Source organism: Amblyomma maculatum, chromosome 4, assembly GCF_055883805.1.
Source record: "Amblyomma maculatum isolate TAMU_Amacu chromosome 4, ASM5588380v1, whole genome shotgun sequence".
Taxonomy (NCBI): Eukaryota; Metazoa; Arthropoda; class Arachnida; order Ixodida; family Ixodidae; genus Amblyomma; species Amblyomma maculatum.
Window position 1 is genome coordinate 195,249,212 of NC_139347.1, and position 17,822 is coordinate 195,267,033.

Below are 17,822 nucleotides of genomic sequence, written 5' to 3' on the forward strand. Positions count from 1 at the left end.
CGGGTTTTAAAGGATTGGGGGCTGTAACCATTGAACAAATATTTTATTGTCACTGTGCTGATTGGATAGGTGCAGTTAATGTGACACACAGGAGCCTTTCTATTTTTACCAAAAAGAAAAGTATAGCGGTTGTTGTCGACAGATATGTGTCTTGATAAGCAGCAGAAAAATCTGTTATTGTTACACACGCTTTCAGCTCGTTGAGGTTGCTATTTAAATTTCAATTATGGGTCCATGAATTATGGTAACAACGTAAGAAATATTCGATTCAGAGTATGAAGGCAAGAGGAATTCGGAGCTTGAGTACACCTTATGTTTTTATCCTCTGAATGGCGCGCCGCTGTTGGAAATGCACTGCCGATTGTGAGTAAAGCATAGCGGCATACATAAAACACCGCACATTTTTGGCCCTCGAATTCAGCCGCTACGAAGACATTTTTCATCTAATGCCAATATTCATGTCTAAGTAACATCATTTAGTATGTAGCCCAAGACAAGTCGTAATTAGGAGCAGCGCGGGTAAATAATTTGCGTGTGAATACAATTGAATTTGATTTAAACCTTTTTTTTTCTTCGAGATCACCTAAATACGAATGAGAAACTCTCTCTCCCCGTCCACCCCCCTCCCTCCCCCCTTCCCTCCCCGAACTCCTATTAGACAACAAACAAGACTGTCTGAAAGAAACAAAGAAACCAATGAGAAATAATTTTGTGTTTTAGAAACACGATATAATGCTCCATCACCTCTGCAGGTGCCTCTGGGCGATTTAATGTTTAGATGGTAAGCTTTGGAATAATCAGCACGAATAGCATTAACAACGATGTTTTTTCACCCATACACTCGTGCCATTAATATGTGCCAAGGTACATTCGACTGGATGAAGATTTCCAGATTAGGTGGTTTCATGCATACCTAGCCAAATAGCGACTGCAGTAAGCATCAACCCATGCCTCAATTGACGAGAAAAATAACCTACATGTTTGCAGGCTTATGACTTGTCTGGGGCTGTACGCCTACAGGTGAGAAAAAACAATTGTGATCTCGGCACTACAGGTGTCTGCGCGCTCTTGAATTAACGGACGAATTAAGAGGTTCGCTCGGTATGGTGGCAGTACGACTTTGTTTTGGCAACCTCCCAGGGACGACATCGACAAAATGAAGTGAGAATCACATCAATCTTATTCGTTCGTTCTTCTTTAAAAAGACTCACCTGTAGTCCTCAAATTCTTCCTTCCCAAGCCAGGTCTTCCCTTTCGTTATGCACCGGGTGTTTGTTGCATCAGCATTAAATTTTTGTATGTGTGTCTCTGTGAGTTCTTGCTTAGATTTGAGCTTAGTAACCTGTGCTTTGTTATGAGGGTATTAATAATATGAGGGCTCTTTCATACCATCAAAGTGAATTCAACTTTTGTAAACTTCGTTTCTTCATGTCATGCCTTTATTATTAGCAGCGAAATGAGCTCTAAAACCAGGATTTTAAAGAGTAGGCATGTTTCCTCACTCGCACTTATTTAAACGCCCGCAAACCAGATAAATCCGCATGCTGTCGATGTTGTTGAGCGTATACTTTTTTCCAAGCCGAGTACGATGTGAAGCCTGACAGCATCGCTTTTCAGTTGCGAAAGTCAAAGTTTGGTCAGTTGTACAAGTTTCAATTTTGTCGAACATTGACACCAAAAGCATGTTGCTGAAGAACTGAAAACTTAGCGAATTGGCGTATCATTTGACTGAAAAACAGAGCCGCGATGACGGACACGACGCGCTTGTCTCTTTTCTTCTCTTGTGTTCGTGGTCGCGGCATTGTTAGTGATTCAAAACTGTCTCTGCCCAAGTCCGACGAGCTAACATTCTCTCTCTTCTAATTACCACAAAACTTTCAGAGCTTTTTACTTCTTTTTATGTCTTAATTTCCAGACGTCTCTTGCTGAAAATCGTAAGGCAAGCTGTAATTAGTCGTCACCCTCCTACGGCAATATATGGACGACTGTTAGAGCAATTGCTCCATTCGAAAAACTATGGGGCACTTAAGCTCCATCATAATAGGTACGATGCGATTGCATTGGCTAACAGCCCGCTTATAAAATCCTGTTTGAACAAAGCCGTAGGAATGTGTCTGCTTGGCCTCGGGGCAACGTGAACTCAAGAGTCACAGTAGCCTAATTTTGATATCGTCCCAAGTGAAAGCAGATGCAGATGGTATCGAATTCCATTGGAAGTCTGCACCGACAACGGTCCTCAGTTTTCATCACATGAATTTGCTTTGGGACGTTCACTCCGCGATTTCACGGTCCAATGGTCTCGCCGAGAAGGGAGTTCAAATTGTCCAAAGAATAATCAAGAAGACTGGTGAACTCAACGAGGACTTCTGGTTGGGCCTTCTCGGTTATCGCTCGACTCCACTAGCCGAAGGCCGGTCCCCTGGAGAGCTTCTTCAAGGCAGAAAGTTACGCACTCGGCTACCAGAATTCGTGTCATGCTCCAGTCAACAGAAGCCCCGGCGCAACCACGCCAGCAAAGGCCCTCCAAAGGGCAAAATCTGCCCGAACTAAAAAAAGATGAAGTTGTAAGAGTACGAGGGAATGCATGGGACTGCAAGGTTCGAGTAATGGGCCTGGTAGCACCAAAGTCCTATCGCGTCCTTACAGAGGACAACAAAGTGCTTCGACGCAACCGACAACATCTAGCCACACGTGAGCCATTCCGAAGCGACTTAACAGAAGATGACTCTGGCAGCGAAGACATTTCGCAGGAAAACCTGGAAGCATCGAAGTCTGCAATACAGCCCGCGCAATTCGTGCCAAGGCAATACACCCGCCAAGAGACAGCCGAATCGTCTTCACTACGACCAGAATTTCCAACAAGTGTCGCGCGCGATGCTTTTAAAGATTACACCGAGTAAGATGTATTGTATCAGTCGCGCATGCGCTCTAGCCTTTATCATGCAGCTGCTATATATACCAGCTAGGCTATACATACCAGCTGCCCTCTGGAATAAACGCTCTTCTTCTTCTTGCTTCCACGCTGCGTGTTCGTTGTTGGACGCCGGAAGAGTATTCAGCCTCAATGTTTCTAAGCCACTGTCCTACAGGCACTTACTTGCCCGGAACATTTAGGCTATACTCGTATTTTCACTCAAATGTGTTCTGTGCTTTTCACGCGACGTATAGGCATATAGAAAAAACCTGAATGTGTTGAAAAGACTGGAAGTCACAGGTGTGTTGGCAGATTTGAAAAAAAAAAAAATTAATTGCACTGAAAAGAAAATTTGGGATAAGACAGGAACCGACCGTGCACCGTCAGATCACGCATGAAGCACTCTACCTCAGGCAACGCAAGCACGTTTACTGGACTCTTTAAAGCAGCGCTTCGTTGCCATATTCTATGGTCTTTCCCGAAATGGGACAACTTGCAACTGCATGCTAAATAGTATGTGTGAGGATACATTGACCGTAATTAAGGAAGTAGTCATTAAGAGCAGCAGGCGAGGGCAATTGACTTTGTCACGTCATGCCCATAAAAGAGAAGAGTTGTTTGCGAATCAGTTGTCGTAAACATTTGTTGTCCTAACTGGCATTCAATCTTCAATTCGCTCATGGTGCTGTGTATTCGACTGTTTATGATCTGCACAAACTGGATTTCTTTATTTCATTGTTTATTAGGTTCATTTCCGTTTTATAAAATGAATTCCAGATTTTCGGTTCTTTCCGATACTTAAAATGCGGCATTGCTTGAACTTGGTCACGTAGCTAAGCTGCAGATGCATACTTCGCGCTATGCATGCTCAAAAGAGAGATAGATGTAAGTCTCTCTTTACCTTCATTTACTTTCGAGAGCTGTTTAGAAAACGTTTTATTAGACACTAGACATTCACATGAGCGCTAACAAATGATCAAAACAGGGAATGCATATGATTAAGAACGAAGGAAAGTGCGGAAAAAATACATCCTAACAAATAAATACATCACAAATCAGCATTTATATAGTTTCGGGTGTCATGGGATAGACATTGCCAAGCGCAAATGAAATCCCACGGCACATCAATATTTTATTGACACGGCCCGTCAGGAATAAGCGACACACTATTTTACGCATTTTAACTTTCATCTTCACTGTTTTTTTTTTCCCAGACCATTTCTGATTTTATATATCATCTCGAAGGTGTCGACCCCCAAGATCATTAACACATTCCTCATGAAAATAAACTGTCACATTTAAATCATTTTATCTCGATAGCGACAGCTCCTTGGTTGCAAATACAAGCCGCTAAAAATTCGTTTTGAGGGGCTGCTCATGGAAGAACAGCCACTACGCGTACCGCGGAACCACTTGCCTGGCAGAGCTTGATCGGCAACATTATAGCCTTAGCACCGTATGCTGGCACCCGCGACAAATCTGCCAGGTTCTCCACGTTGTACACATTGTGAGAGGCCAGGGTTCTGTGCGTGGACGAAGCACCGAACCGATCCACAGATGGAGAGTCCAATCCGACGCCGTAGATGTTCCGTTGCTCCATGAGGAACTGTGCGGCCTCAGTCGAGAAAGTCGGGAAGTGCCTCAATCCATGCTCGTCAATGCCCAGGTATGCGACCCGGTTTTGCCACAGCTGCGACAAAAGGAAGAATATATCAATGAAGGGATGAGCGTGCACAAACAAGGATGCGAAAAGAAAGCAGCAGGCGGGGGTCATTCACTCTGTCATGTCATGCCCGCAAACACGAAGTTCAAGCTTCCCCAATTTTTCCCGAGTTTTTGCCAATCCCTTGTGGTAACCTTTATGGCAACGGCAAATGGGGACTACTGGCACATATACATGCATAAATAAGTGAAGCTGCCTACTCTTTTCTTTTCGACGATTTCGCCACTGAACGTTGATTGCGGAGAGAAGATAGGATTACAGGAGAATACCACAACAGTGCAGGAATTTCGTGAACTAACCTTCTTTTTCGTATCAATGCAAAGGATTCCTTAGGTACAGTCAGGAATGTTTTTGCGTGTGTGTGTGTGTGTGTGTGTGTGTGTGTGTGTGTGTGTGTGCGCGCTCGTAACACATGACAATTGTATTTCCTATGTTACAAACCTGCACAAATATCTTCCTATCAGATTATTTGACTTCATTACCACCTTTATAAAAGAACCTCATGTTAAAAATGTCCTGTGACTAAGAGAGTTACGTTTACTTGCGAATGATATGTAGCGTAAAGAACATGAATGTTTTAGCGCCGCACAGTGGACAAAGAGAAATAAATCTTCACCGGACTAATAGAAGTTTGCGAAGATGACATTAAAGGCCTCTAAATGCAGTGGACGCGCCTGACACAGCAATGTACTAGGTCATTCTCTGAGTCAAATATCCTGCTTTGCACGTCACGGAGGAAAGTGGGGGGAATGTTAAGGATAATCCTTTAGTGCAGCTTAATAATGTTGTCATTTGTTATTTGTCCACAAATACGTTTTCTTGTAGTCACTTTTTCTTCTAATATTGTAGTAGATGCATCTCGTAGCCACTTCAATGCAAAATGCTACGAACAGAAAGTCATAGCTGCTTAGGTCTATAAAGCAGAGGAACGTCGTCACAGAAAATTCAACGTGAAGGGAGGAGCAGGAGCAAAGCAGTACCATTCCGGAAAGTCTACTTTTGTGCGGCCAAAATAGAGAGTTGCAAACAGACGTATACACTTGCTCAACGGGAAATCGTTACGCTTTCAGTTTTCGAATGCATAATATCATTTTATCGACGTTTTCGCTGTCGCAAATTGAACCGAATAAGTAAATCTACCACCTATAAAGATATATTTCTTCGCATAAATTTCGACCAGATGAAGTGTTGTGTCGTTCAAATGTCTTGCATGTTCAGCCATGCACACATCGTAAGAAGCAGTGAATAATGCTGGCCGAAAAAGTCAAATGGGCTATGGCAGCCTTCGACGTATGCAAAGTTTAAGTATATAGACCGAAGGACCCTCCTCAAAAACATTGTGTCCACATCACCAAGCAGACCTGCGAGTTGCCCGCAAAATTTCAAAACCTAATTTTGATCTATTTAATTATTTGCATCAATAAAATTTGCGCTGTGGATGTCAGGCTCATATGTGGCAGCCATGTTGGGTCAAACGCCACTGCACCAGCGCCGGCGTTTCTTTTTGAAGTCGTGGTATTAAGAGCTCCTACACTGCCCACGCTTTGTCAACTTACCTTGGAACGGCCCGTCCTTTCGATGACCAGGGCCCCCTCTGGGATGCGGCCGTGCTCTTTTTCCCATTGCTCAATGTCTTCAAGGGACAGTTCGTAGTCGGGTTGCTCATTTGCCTGCTTCTCGACGTCCACCAGCACGATTGGGAGGAAGAGCAACCGTTCGAGCGGGATCTGGCTCATCGACCACTTGACCGGTGAGAAGTGGATGGGCGCGTCCATGTGTGTGCCTCCGCGCGGCGGCAGCAGGAAGTCGTCGGCTTGGTACCTAACAGGAAAGGAAGATGAGGAACACCGAGCCAGAGAAAGTGTGTTTACCGCATGTGAGGCGATTTCAAATTCACTGAGGAGCACGCAGAGCAGGTACGGTAAGTAATGAAGAGTCAAAAGTTCTAGAGCCTGTTATTTTCATACCATGCTGATTTGCTGCGCGTCGCTAATAAAGCAGTAGTCGTTTCTGTTCGTGCATAGTTCTCTCTGTAGCAAACAGAATTTCAGTGCAGGAGGTTGAAAATACGGTCATCTCACCGCTTACTGAATTTATTAAGTAATATATAAATATCGAAAAAACTGTTATCAAATGTCAGAAAGGCGACTGTGAAAACAACATGTTGGCCGAAAACAAGAACTTTGTTTGCTCCCATTCACTGGCCTAAAATAGATAGTAGTAAATAAAGAAAATAAAGTTCGTTTTATTAAGTACAGTGCGAGTTCCAAACAATGCGCCAAAAGCTCTGAAGTGACCGCACTTAGTGCTTTACCAAAGTATATATGCGAACTTGGGGTATTGTCAGTTTATTTCAGTTCCAAATGGATTGGGAGGGCACGAAGAAAGTAAAAATCTGTTACCGCGTCCTTTCTTTAGAGCTCCTGAACGACGCTTCGAGGGCAGTAATTAACGGGGGAAAGAAAGAAGGCAAAAATATGTAGAAGTACATAAAAAACATGGTCTGAGATAGGTGTGTGTGTGAGTTGATTCCACTTCACTTGTGCTCGGGGCCAAAGGTGTCACAGCCAACCATGCGTCTTAACAATGCACAGACGTCAAACGACAGTGTAGGCTCTTTTCAGCAAGCGCTATTTCTGCCATCATGTTGGGTGGGTTCTAAACAACATTGTGGCTGATGAATAGAGCTGAAAAACTAGCGAATGCAGCGCAGACTAGTTGGTGGCGATCGCATCATGGCTGTGTGTAGATGTGGGTGACGAGGATTCCCTTTAAAGGCTGTAAACAAAGATGTTAGCATTACGAGGCCGCGTTGCGTGCAGTCGATTGGAGAGGAAGAATGTTTGACATAGAGAACATGTTCGACATGATGTAATGAACTAGCACCGAGCTTTAAGCCTAATGCGTACACGCGCGGGGCGTGAACGAGTGGGTTTCAACAGCCCTAACGCTATGTGGCATCTATGACAGCGCGCGCGGGTAATTCGTAGTTGTAACGCCTGAGATTTCTATACTCATGACGAAGTAAATCACGGTGGTCAAGAGGACCCTAGGCGTTGTTAAGGTAGTGGATCTGATGGTCTAGGTTAGGTGGTGCATGCAGCAATGGCGGCACTTGTAAGAACTTCAGGACTGTATTGGATAATATAGGGCGTTTTATTCATTACTGTAGCTTGCCAAACCAGCAGAGGCGTCAAAATGGAGATCTCAAAATGCACCATACTGATAACACGGCACAAGTTTCTTACCGAGTTCAACTTAGCTTGAATTATATCAGAGTGTCTCACGAAGTAATGTGCTGCAATGCAGAAGTGTTTGCTGTGTTTTTATTTATCTATTTATTTATGTTTGTTTGTTTGTTTGCTTGTAATAGCCTGATGGTCCGGGTCGGCAGTTACAGAGGGGAGTGATATACAAGACACAATTTGATGAATAAGAGAAAAGCACACGGAAAATAAATAAGGGTAAAAATCGAAAAATGTTAAGCAGTGAAAAAGGATCAATTTGGACCAACAATTTGCAGAAAGAGCATTTTTGAACACTTTTATATCGCGTATAGATACTAAAGCCGCTATGAATACGTAAGTTCGGAAAAGATATTTACAAATTTGTATGGTCACATACTAGTGGTTGCACAGGTCTGGTTCTTCGGGTCTCAGCAATCTTGATAGAACCTATTGCTCGCAATTATTGCAGGTTGTATTCTTATCTTTACGGTGTTTATTTTTTGTTATGAAAATTTGCTTAAAGCATAGCAAACATAATATTCAGTCTGGAATTTCACGGCTTCCTCAAAAGGTACTGAGTACATTACGGATGTGCACAAACGGAAAAAGCATTTTAGTCAATACATTCTGATTTTGAGCAATTCATTTAGAAATGTCACATACTTATAAAAGTTTTTGTAAATCTACTTTACTTACCAGTCTTGGTCGGTACTTCCTGTACGTGTGATGTTGATCTGAAATCCGGTGCCGTCATCCCAGAATATAGTGCGGTTGTTGAAGCTGTAGGAGAGGTCAACCATTCTCTCTGGTGGTACAAGCGGGACATTGCAACTTGGAACGCTGGTGGCGAGTACGTGGCTGCACGCGACAGCACAGCACACCAAGAAGAGGGCTGTATACTTGGAGGCCATGGTAACCATCTGAGGAGACCTGCGAGATCAGAGCGAATAGCGTCGTTTCAAGAACCATATTGCATCTTGACGGAACTAAAGCACCACAAGGTGCAAAAACTCTTCCAAGAAACGGGGTGACATAGATCGAAGAGCCTATCCTCCACTCCCACTTTTGTTTCGGCGTATGACTTTAGATACACAGCTTGCCTTTCAAATCAGGCTAAAGCAACCGTGTTATAGCACGTGGGTATACATGGTCCAATATTTCATCAAGCATTTTGTGCATGCTTTCTTGGACATCACAATAAAATCCCGCTGCTAACGCCCGACCGTGCAAGCGCATTACGGAGAAATGGACCTTCACGTGCTCTCTTTTCGGCTACATTATTTTGTGCTTTTCATGTAGAGCTTCAAAGTGGTGATACTTCTACACCCCCATTAGGCAATTCGCTCATAAGCACCCACATGGTGCACTCGAAGGTTTGACCTGAAAGTTACTTGTAACTCAGTACCGAGCATAGTGTCAAGAATCCTCCGCACTGCCACAGGAATCACATAATAAACTTTAGGACTTTCGTGGGTTGTACCAGTTGTAAGCCGTCATTGCACCCGCCGCCATTTCGGGGCGGACGACGAATGTTGCGACGCGCGTCTTTCCCTTTCCCTCTGCTTTTCCTTACTTTCTTCTCTGCTTTCTCGTCTGTCCGCACCAGGCAGCGGAGGTCGCTCAGCTATAGAGCCAGTAGCAAGCCCGTGCATTTTTTTTTCTTTCTTCCTACAGTCTCAACAACACACTGCATGGCACACGTTCTTCTTTGCTTGTCCCTTTCAACTTCAGGAGGTATTTAGAAGGTATTCTAGTGAATTATTCGCCCAGCGGAGGTCGTGGCAGTATGTTTAAGAGGTATTGTTGGTGAGGATCTCCTCACATAGTTTGCGACAGGCTGCAAGAAACGCTGGAGGCGAATGCCCACATTAAATTTTACCGTCTTAGGTTTACTAATGAATGGTGACGTCGCACACTGGTTCGGTGTTGATCTCCCTTACATAATGATGAGGCCCATCGGCTGGCATTCGATCCCGCGACCTTGTTATCAACAGATGATTATCATAGCCACTCTGCCTCACGGTGACGGATATGTCTATTCACGCCTCAAGAACAGCATGATGTAGTGCGGGAAGAGGTTGCCGAAGCCGTTTTGCCTCTTCTCTGGAATTACGATTGCCAGAAATGAGACCCTGGCGATTCAGTAAGCGGCCAAGAAGTTTAAAAGGGGCAGTGTAGGGAGTATAAAAACATAAGCTATATTTGAAATCATACAAAGAGGATGCTTTCCTGCTACGAGATGTGGCTCCGCGATTTCAGCCACCGGGATTTCTTTATATCCTGTCGTCCACTCATTTATCTTGTACAAGAAGCAACATATTGCCACCAAATATTATATAGCTCTATTTGTTTGCTGTGGTGCTGCCTTATACATGTATTTAGGTTCTATTAATGTCTACTTTCACTTAATTACGTATTTAAGCATTCAAGCTTACAAGTGAACTCAAAGCAGAATGTTAAAAAACGTCAAGTTCGACTTTAAACTTGTTTAATTCAATGTTCAAGCTCAAATTCTGTAATGAACATTTCAATAACTTACGGTTTGTCGGCCACGTTATATCTCCTAAGCGCTGCAGACGCAGTCTCTGTCGTGGCAGGCGTAACCCTCTAGAAGGCGTTTAATGAACAGCCCTACACTGCATGCGCTTATAAGGACGGACCCAGCTTAGTTACGTAGGCAGAATTACGAAACCACAGAAAAATAAAAATAGATATCCACTGCCCTCGACTCCGTACAAGATAGATGCCGCAACATGAGAAGGTCAGGCGCCCCTTTAGGATTTCGCTATCATGCTCTGCAAAAGTGTAGTATCTATTCGCTCTTGTTCCTTGCATCAGAAGTTGCATTGAGGGAGCGTGTCAGTATGCAACCAAAGTGGCAGTACGAAGAGGAGGAGAAATCATTTATTTACGATGATATGATTTGGGGAGGGAGGTGCGTTTCGTTGTGGAGCTGAGTGGCGCCCCTAATCTGGGACGCCATTGGCCACCGCCGCTGCCCGAGGTCAAGACCTTTTATATGCATGCTCCTACGGCTTCACTCGTGCGGGCAACTTTGTTTTTCTTAGACAGATAAGCGGACACTTAATGCTCGCACAGCTCGGCAAACTTTTTTTGGCACGGCTATGTGAAGGGACCTTTCTTGAGGCTAAACGTCTGTTATGCGGATGTGCTCGCGGTGGTGTCATGCAGGAACATGAGGGGAAAGATAGTTGCTCTGGCTGCTGACAATGTATAAAAGAATATGTCGAGCCCCTTCTGCGGCGGCTTCCCTGAAACGCCCCACACGAAGGGAGAATTAACTGCGGCTGTCACCAGAGCTTGGTTACTGCGCCATGTGTTTATTTGTGTTTTGCTATTTACTTCTGCCACGTGTGCGGCTAAGTTGGGTGGATGGATGGATGGTATATAGGAGCGTCCCCTTTGAAACGGGGTGATAGCCGTTGCTATCATGCTTTTTTTTACTATTTATTTTAGTTATCTTTATCCAGTTATCTATTTTTGCAGGCGCCTCCAAGTGGGGAAAGAGGCTTACTAGGATACTGGGACAGACACTTACCAGACACGACACGTGCCGCACCCTCTCCCCTCCTCCGCGATTTCCGCAGTGGTCAGTGTTCTCGCGACGGACGTTTTTTCTTTGTGCGGACGTTTTCTCTTCTTTTTTTTTTTGCGAGCAGTTCAATCCGCCCGTATTGACGAGCAGGGTTGGGCTAAGACAATCGTGGGCGCCCGTCATGTACGTGTAAAGAATATTATTATTTTCACTGCCTCTATACCGCTGCTTTGCCCTTTTTCCCTCTTGCTCCCTTATTTTATTTCCTCTCACTAACCACTCCCTCTCTATTTCCGCCGCCATAGCTTAGGTATCTTCATGTTTCGCTAGCAGATGCCACACCTAACATCTCTCCTTTTTGAGATATTTTAATGAACACCACACCCTACAACCACCTTATGAGAAGTTCGGTGACTGGGCGCATTTTACGACTGGTTGTCTGCGTAGGTATGCAGGTAAAGAACGAGTATGTCTGAAAGAGCGACACTGTTTTATGTAACTATTTACAGATATATTCGTGCCTTCCGCAAGTTCGTTAGGTTATTAGGTCACTAATATGCCAATTCCTGCTAGTTGCGCTGAAAACTCGAATTTTTAAATTAAAAATTTCTGAAATTTTGAATGGCTTAATAAAAATGTATCTTTCAAGTTCTTTTTCCTGAAAAGCTGCAAATTGTGTAAAGAAAAAGAAGCACATTCTTAGAACAGCTTGGAAAAATTTCCTAAAATGCACAAACATCAATAATGGTTTTAGCTTAGTCGGACCATCCATAAGCAAGCTTAGGTCTTGAGTCGCATATACAATGCACGTTATAAGTGCAAATTACTGCCAACTGTAACAGCGGCTTGTTGTAACTTGCTGGTGTTGTCCAGGACTAACGGAACTAACTTATTTCTTCCGAGTATTTCAATCACATCGCGCATTATCCCAGCAGCATACCAGTACATTGACAATTCTCGACTCTTTAGACTGATCACAAAAACAATGATTTTAGAGTAGCCACGACCATTCATGAGTGCCTCGCCTCGCATATTAGCAGAAGGAGAATGCGGGCTGGTCGGTACATGATGAGGAATGGAAAAAAAAACAGCGCTAATAGGACGGGCAAGAGAGCAGACAAACATGCGCATGTGTTTGTCTGCTCTCCTGTCCTGTCTTAGTAGCGCTGTTTCTTTCCATACACATATTAGTCCGTTTGTCAGAAGTGTCCCACAGGACACTTTTTACAAGTTTTCCTCTATATGACGCTTTCCTTGCGTGTACTCAGAGTCGAGCAAAGCTTCGCTCAAAAGTTATAGATATGCTTAAGCTCAGGCAGCGTCAATTCGCGTTTGCTTTAGACGGTCTGGGAACGACACAGCCTCTTTGATTTTTTTTCTGCAGCAAGTATTGTTCTTTGGCTCTGAAAATTACTGACTCACCTGTTTGTCTTGATGATGCGCTCATTAACAATCGTGATGTTTCGCCTTTATTTTATTGACGTAGATTTTCTTGATGTCAGAGGAAATCTGTTACATGACAACAGACCTACGCCTTTTCATACTGCTTGCTTTTTTTCTTTCAAAAGGGGCTGTCTCGCACATAGAAAGTGCTTCCGCGCGTTAAGCAGCGGGCGAACCATTCTCATATTAGCAACATACCGCTAGCCGACGGTCATACACTGAGTACCATTTTTCTTGTGTTTCCTGCTAAAAGTAAACATGAAAAAGCTGTGTGGCCTATAAGCTGTAGCTTTTTCCTTATTTCCCATTATAGCCATAAGAAAGCAGCGCGTGTATATGTCAAATATAAATATTGCTTAGCCCTGCCAAAAAAACAACATATACAAGAACCATAGCCGCCTGCAAGAATTTCCGTATTCGCATAAAGCGGCTTACGATGGGAAAATGTCCTTTAGCGCTTTATCTCTACTACGTTCATTTGCACGTTTTGCGTTATTCTGCGTTATTCGTGGGCCTAGTACATCATGCATTCCCCAGATTGCGCCGTGAACTTGAGCACCACATGTTGTTTCATCTCGCGCTTTGCAGCAAATTTAACAATTTAACAAGAAAGTCCAACCGGATCCCTCAGGCGCAGGCTAGGCTTAGCTCGGCGTTGCCGAGCGAGGCTGGGCTACGCGCCTGCATGGATTCTGCTCCGCCGACGACAGGTGTGCGGATTTCCGCTGTGTTACAACCTGGCGCAACATCCACGTCCCCGCAATCATCAACGCTTACATGCCCCCAGTCTGCTTCGTCTTCGGATGGAACGACTTTGGCTTGTCCCATGGATTGCACCGCCGCCTCGGTGCCTGTAACCCTCCCTCAAGGAACTGTGCCCGTCGCACCGATTCAGTCTTCCCTTCCAAGGCCAACTACAGCGTGTCAGCCCCTGACACCACCACAGATGCCGCCAGTGAGTCGAGCCTCGCTTCCACTTGCTGCTAACTCGTTCCGCGTCACCATCAAGCCTACATTGCGCTTTGATATAACGACTATCCCTCCCCGGTGTGTCCAAGCCACAATTGACCAAGTTCTAGGTTCTACTAACTACTGTGGATTTGTCGTCCATCGCCCATCGAACACCATTACGGTGAACTTGCCATCCTTGGTGGACGCCCAGAAAATGTGTGCAGTTACTCAAATTCCCCTGGATGCGAATGAGCATGTCCCAGTGCAAATATATTTTGCCTCTGGCCCTGACACCCTCCGCTGCGTCGTTTACCATGTTGACAGCAGAAGTCCTTCTGAGGAGGTGCGAGCAAACATTCGCTGTTCAACTCACTCAGTGTTGCAAGCACGGCCTCTGGGGCGCAGGGGTTCATACCTACTCACTCTACAAGGCCCGCTGACTTTGCCTGAGTACCTAACCTATTATGGTGCGATTATCAAACCACAGCCCTCCCGACCTCGTCGTATATTTTGTTATCACTGCCATAAAGAAGGGCACATGCAAAATACCTGCCCTAATCCGGCAGCTGTGGCCGACATGAATGAACCAATAGCGCTTTGTGCCCTATGCAAATCGGCGGACCATGACATGCGCTCCCCCGCTTGTCCAAAGAAGAAGAGAACGAGGCCGTCGCGCAAGCCGCCTGGAAAAGAAGATATTCCTACAAGTAATCGCTTCGCTGCTCTTACATGTGAAGAAACCGACTTCCCTGCACTTCCTTTACTTGACCCACCTGCTCATCATACGTCTTCTCAGCATGGTTCATACGCACAAGCGACCCACCCTCGTGGATCAAATGGTACACCAAAACGGCCAGTGCACCAATCACATGTGGATGCCGCAGATGAAGACGCTGTTTTAGACAATGCCATTGCAGAGGCTCGACAACGTCTAGACGAACTCACCCAGCTCCGAGAACAGCGTCGCTCTCACCCCTCTCGAAGAACTATAATACCTCGTGATAAGATTTCAAATGAATCACCTCGAATAAGCAACAATCCACAATCACGTGCAGACAACACGTTAAGCCCGAATACCCCGACAGTGGATAAAATATTAGCCCTTATGGAGCAGGTGACCTCCCTCATCGTAGAAGCTCTTCGGCCTCGCAATGGATAATGCACTGTCTCTGGTGGTGCAGTGGAATTGTCGAGGCTTTGCGAATAAGGCCTCTGAAGTGAACATCCGTCTTCGCGACAAAAAGCTAAAGGCGTGGGCCTTCTTACTTCAAGAGCATAACTCACTTCCTCGCCTTTCAGGATTCTGCGCTTACCATTCACCTTCCATTCCTGATCGCCGTTGCATCACCTCTTCCCACAGCCCAGGTAAATCTGCAATTTATATTCACACTTCAGTTCCCCACACACCGATCGACCTTTCACGCTGGTGTAACACACGCCAAGAGGTGGTAGCACTCCTAGTTAAGCCTGTACGCACGCCACTTATACTAGTTTCCTTTTATGGCCGTCCTGGTTCCGCATCTCCTAATCTTGGATGGGTTCGTTTTCTGCGTTCTACCTACTCGGGTATCTCTATTCTAGTCGGTGGAGACTTCAATGGCGCACACACCTCGTGGGGTTACCCATCGGATTCTCCCAGGGGTGCACACATCCAGGGAAGCTTTTCAGATAATTCTTTTCACCTTTTAAACCACCCGCATACATCTACCCGTCCACGAGGTGGGCCTTATTCACCTGATTTGACTTGGTGGTTAGGCCCTGGTAGCCCTCGTTGGGCTGTTGAACCAGATACCTGGGGTAGTGATCACAGTCCTATCTTTATCTCTCTCACTCCTTCGCGGATACGTAAAATACGCCGTAGCGTACGAATAATATCTTGGGACTCTGTACGCGCAGACAATCGCTTATCTGATTTCACCCCATCATCAGCATTGTCTACTCTCTCTGCAGTTCTTGCGTCCCACACGATTACCACCACTGTAAATGAAGACGAGCCAAACCCGGACATCCACCTCCTGAATCTTTGGGCTCTGCGTCGCCAGGCAGATCATTATGCTGCTCGTAACCCCGATGACCCATCGGCTATCCCCGCTCTTCACCGGGCTACCGCGCGTGCGAGGCGGTATGAAAAGCGTCTAGCAAGGCAACGTTGGGCTTCATGGTGTGAGCGCCTGTCCTCCAAGCAGAGTAATCGACAACTTTGGAGAGTGTTTCACGCCATGGAGCGCTCTTCTCAAGTTTCTGATTACACAGAGAGCATTCGCCTTGCTATGAATGTAGATGAGGACACATTTGCAAAACAGGCGGCCAGACAGTTTTTTCCCCACTATGATTCCACCTCAACTTCTCCACCTTGCTTACCGGTTACCGAACCCCCCGATGAGATTACTTCTGACCTAACCATGGCAGAGCTGCTGGCCTCCATTGAACGCCTCAAATCTAACTCTGCTCCCGGCCACGACGGCATACCTAACTCCTTATTCCGCAACTTGGAAGGGACTGCTTTGCAGGCCCTGCTTGATGCATTCAATGACGTGTGGCATTCTGGTGTCATGCCGGACGAGTGGAAGCATTCTATTGTTTTTCCAATACCGAAGTCAGGTCATCCTCCAGTTTCTCTCTCGGCCCTTCGTCCAATTTCCCTGACGCCAACTATCTGCAAGCTTTACGAAAACATTCTCGCCACTCGCTTATCGTGGTGGTTGGAATCCCATGATTGTTATCCAGAATCCCAAATTGGCTTCCGCCCGCAAATAGGAACGGAGGACGGTCTTGCTACGTTGGCTGCTGACGTGCTTCACCACTCTCCGCACAGTCATCTTGTTAGAACTGTGATCGCTACAGATATAACACAGGCATATGATAACATCCTTCACTCAGCCATTCTTGCCTCCCTACAAACTCTTGGTCTTCCTCACAGGTTTCTCCTCGCCATTCACGCCTTTCTAACAAATAGAACATTCAGTGTGCGTGTCCATGGAAAGCCCTTTGGTCACTTCCCCTCAAACAGAGGAGTGCCCCAGGGCTCCGTTCTCGCCCCTACTTTATTTAATGTGGCCTTCATTCCACTTATTCGAGCCCTAGAGGTCATCCCTTCTATACGGGTGCTTGCGTATGCCGATGATATAACCTTATGATGCTGTCACCCAGATACGTCTGTCCATCAGGCGGCCCTCCAGCATGCGCTGGATATATTGACATTTCGCCTCCCTCCTTTGGGCCTAACTCTTTCGCATACAAAATCCTGTTTCATTCGAATTGGAAATAAAGCTGTCTTACGGAAAGCTCCCAATATAAATTTTATGATAGATAATACCCCAATTCCTCAGGTACAAACCGTTCGCATTCTTGGTCTTCTTCTACATTCCTCTGGGACTGGCACACCGTGGCTGACAGCCATCCGTAAGACCGCTCACGCTACTTTAGGTCTCATTCGTCGCATAGCTATGCGCTCTGGCGGCGCGCGTGCTCACACGGCCCGCCAGCTTGTTCGCTCTGTACTCCAGCCACGTATATTGTACCAGGCACAGTTTCAACGTCTCACCCGCAGACAGTGGGACTCCCTTGAGGCCATCAATCGTGAGGCTATGCGTGCAATAACGTACCTCCCCCGCCTAACACCCATACCAGTACTTCAGGAGTATGCCGAGCTAAATACGCTCACTGAACTCGTTGATCAGCGGACGGCAAACAGAGCTCGCAAACAGTCTTTACAATTACATCATTTAAAGACACTACCTCCATGGTCGTACTGCCAGCTCACGGGCAATCGCCCCACTGCTTCCCCGTCGGTATCATCCGCACATCTGCCTGAAGGGTGCATATTATATACCGATGCATCACATACTGCAGAGCGAGGAGTTACTGCCGTGTATAGTCCCTCTCATCCGCATCTCAACACTCACGTGACATATACCGCGGATACGTGCACCCCTCTGGCACTGGAACTCCAAGCAATTTACAATGCTATACATTCCCTCCCACCAGTTCCTATATTCAATGCAGTTC

At 45.6% G+C, this 17,822-nt stretch overlaps 1 protein-coding gene across 1 annotated transcript; it reads right to left on the bottom strand.

Moving 5' to 3' along the window:
- Nucleotides 1-3,832: 3,832 nt before the first annotated feature.
- On the bottom strand, nucleotides 3,833-10,496 carry LOC146193943 (uncharacterized). The gene is made up of 4 exons (XM_084602900.1): nucleotides 10,404-10,496; nucleotides 8,561-8,794; nucleotides 6,194-6,458; nucleotides 3,833-4,604 (listed from the first exon to the last, which is right to left on the bottom strand). Exons 2-4 carry the CDS (start codon nucleotides 8,782-8,784, stop codon nucleotides 4,290-4,292), a joined length of 804 nt encoding a protein of 267 aa, XP_084459026.1. The 5' UTR covers nucleotides 8,785-8,794; nucleotides 10,404-10,496; the 3' UTR covers nucleotides 3,833-4,289.
- Nucleotides 10,497-17,822: the final 7,326 nt, after the last annotated feature.

What these genes read in the sequence shown, in the direction of transcription:
- LOC146193943 (XM_084602900.1), bottom strand. Translation starts at nt 8,784, where the DNA reads ATGGTTACCATGGCCTCCAAGTATACAGCCCTCTTCTTGGTGTGCTGT. An exon ending in GGAAGTACCGACCAAGACTG is followed by an intron (nt 6,459 to 8,560) that starts GTAAGTAAAGTA and finishes CTTTCCTGTTAG; the next exon opens with GTACCAAGCCGACGACTTCC. An exon ending in AAAGGACGGGCCGTTCCAAG is followed by an intron (nt 4,605 to 6,193) that starts GTAAGTTGACAA and finishes CTTTTGTCGCAG; the next exon opens with CTGTGGCAAAACCGGGTCGC.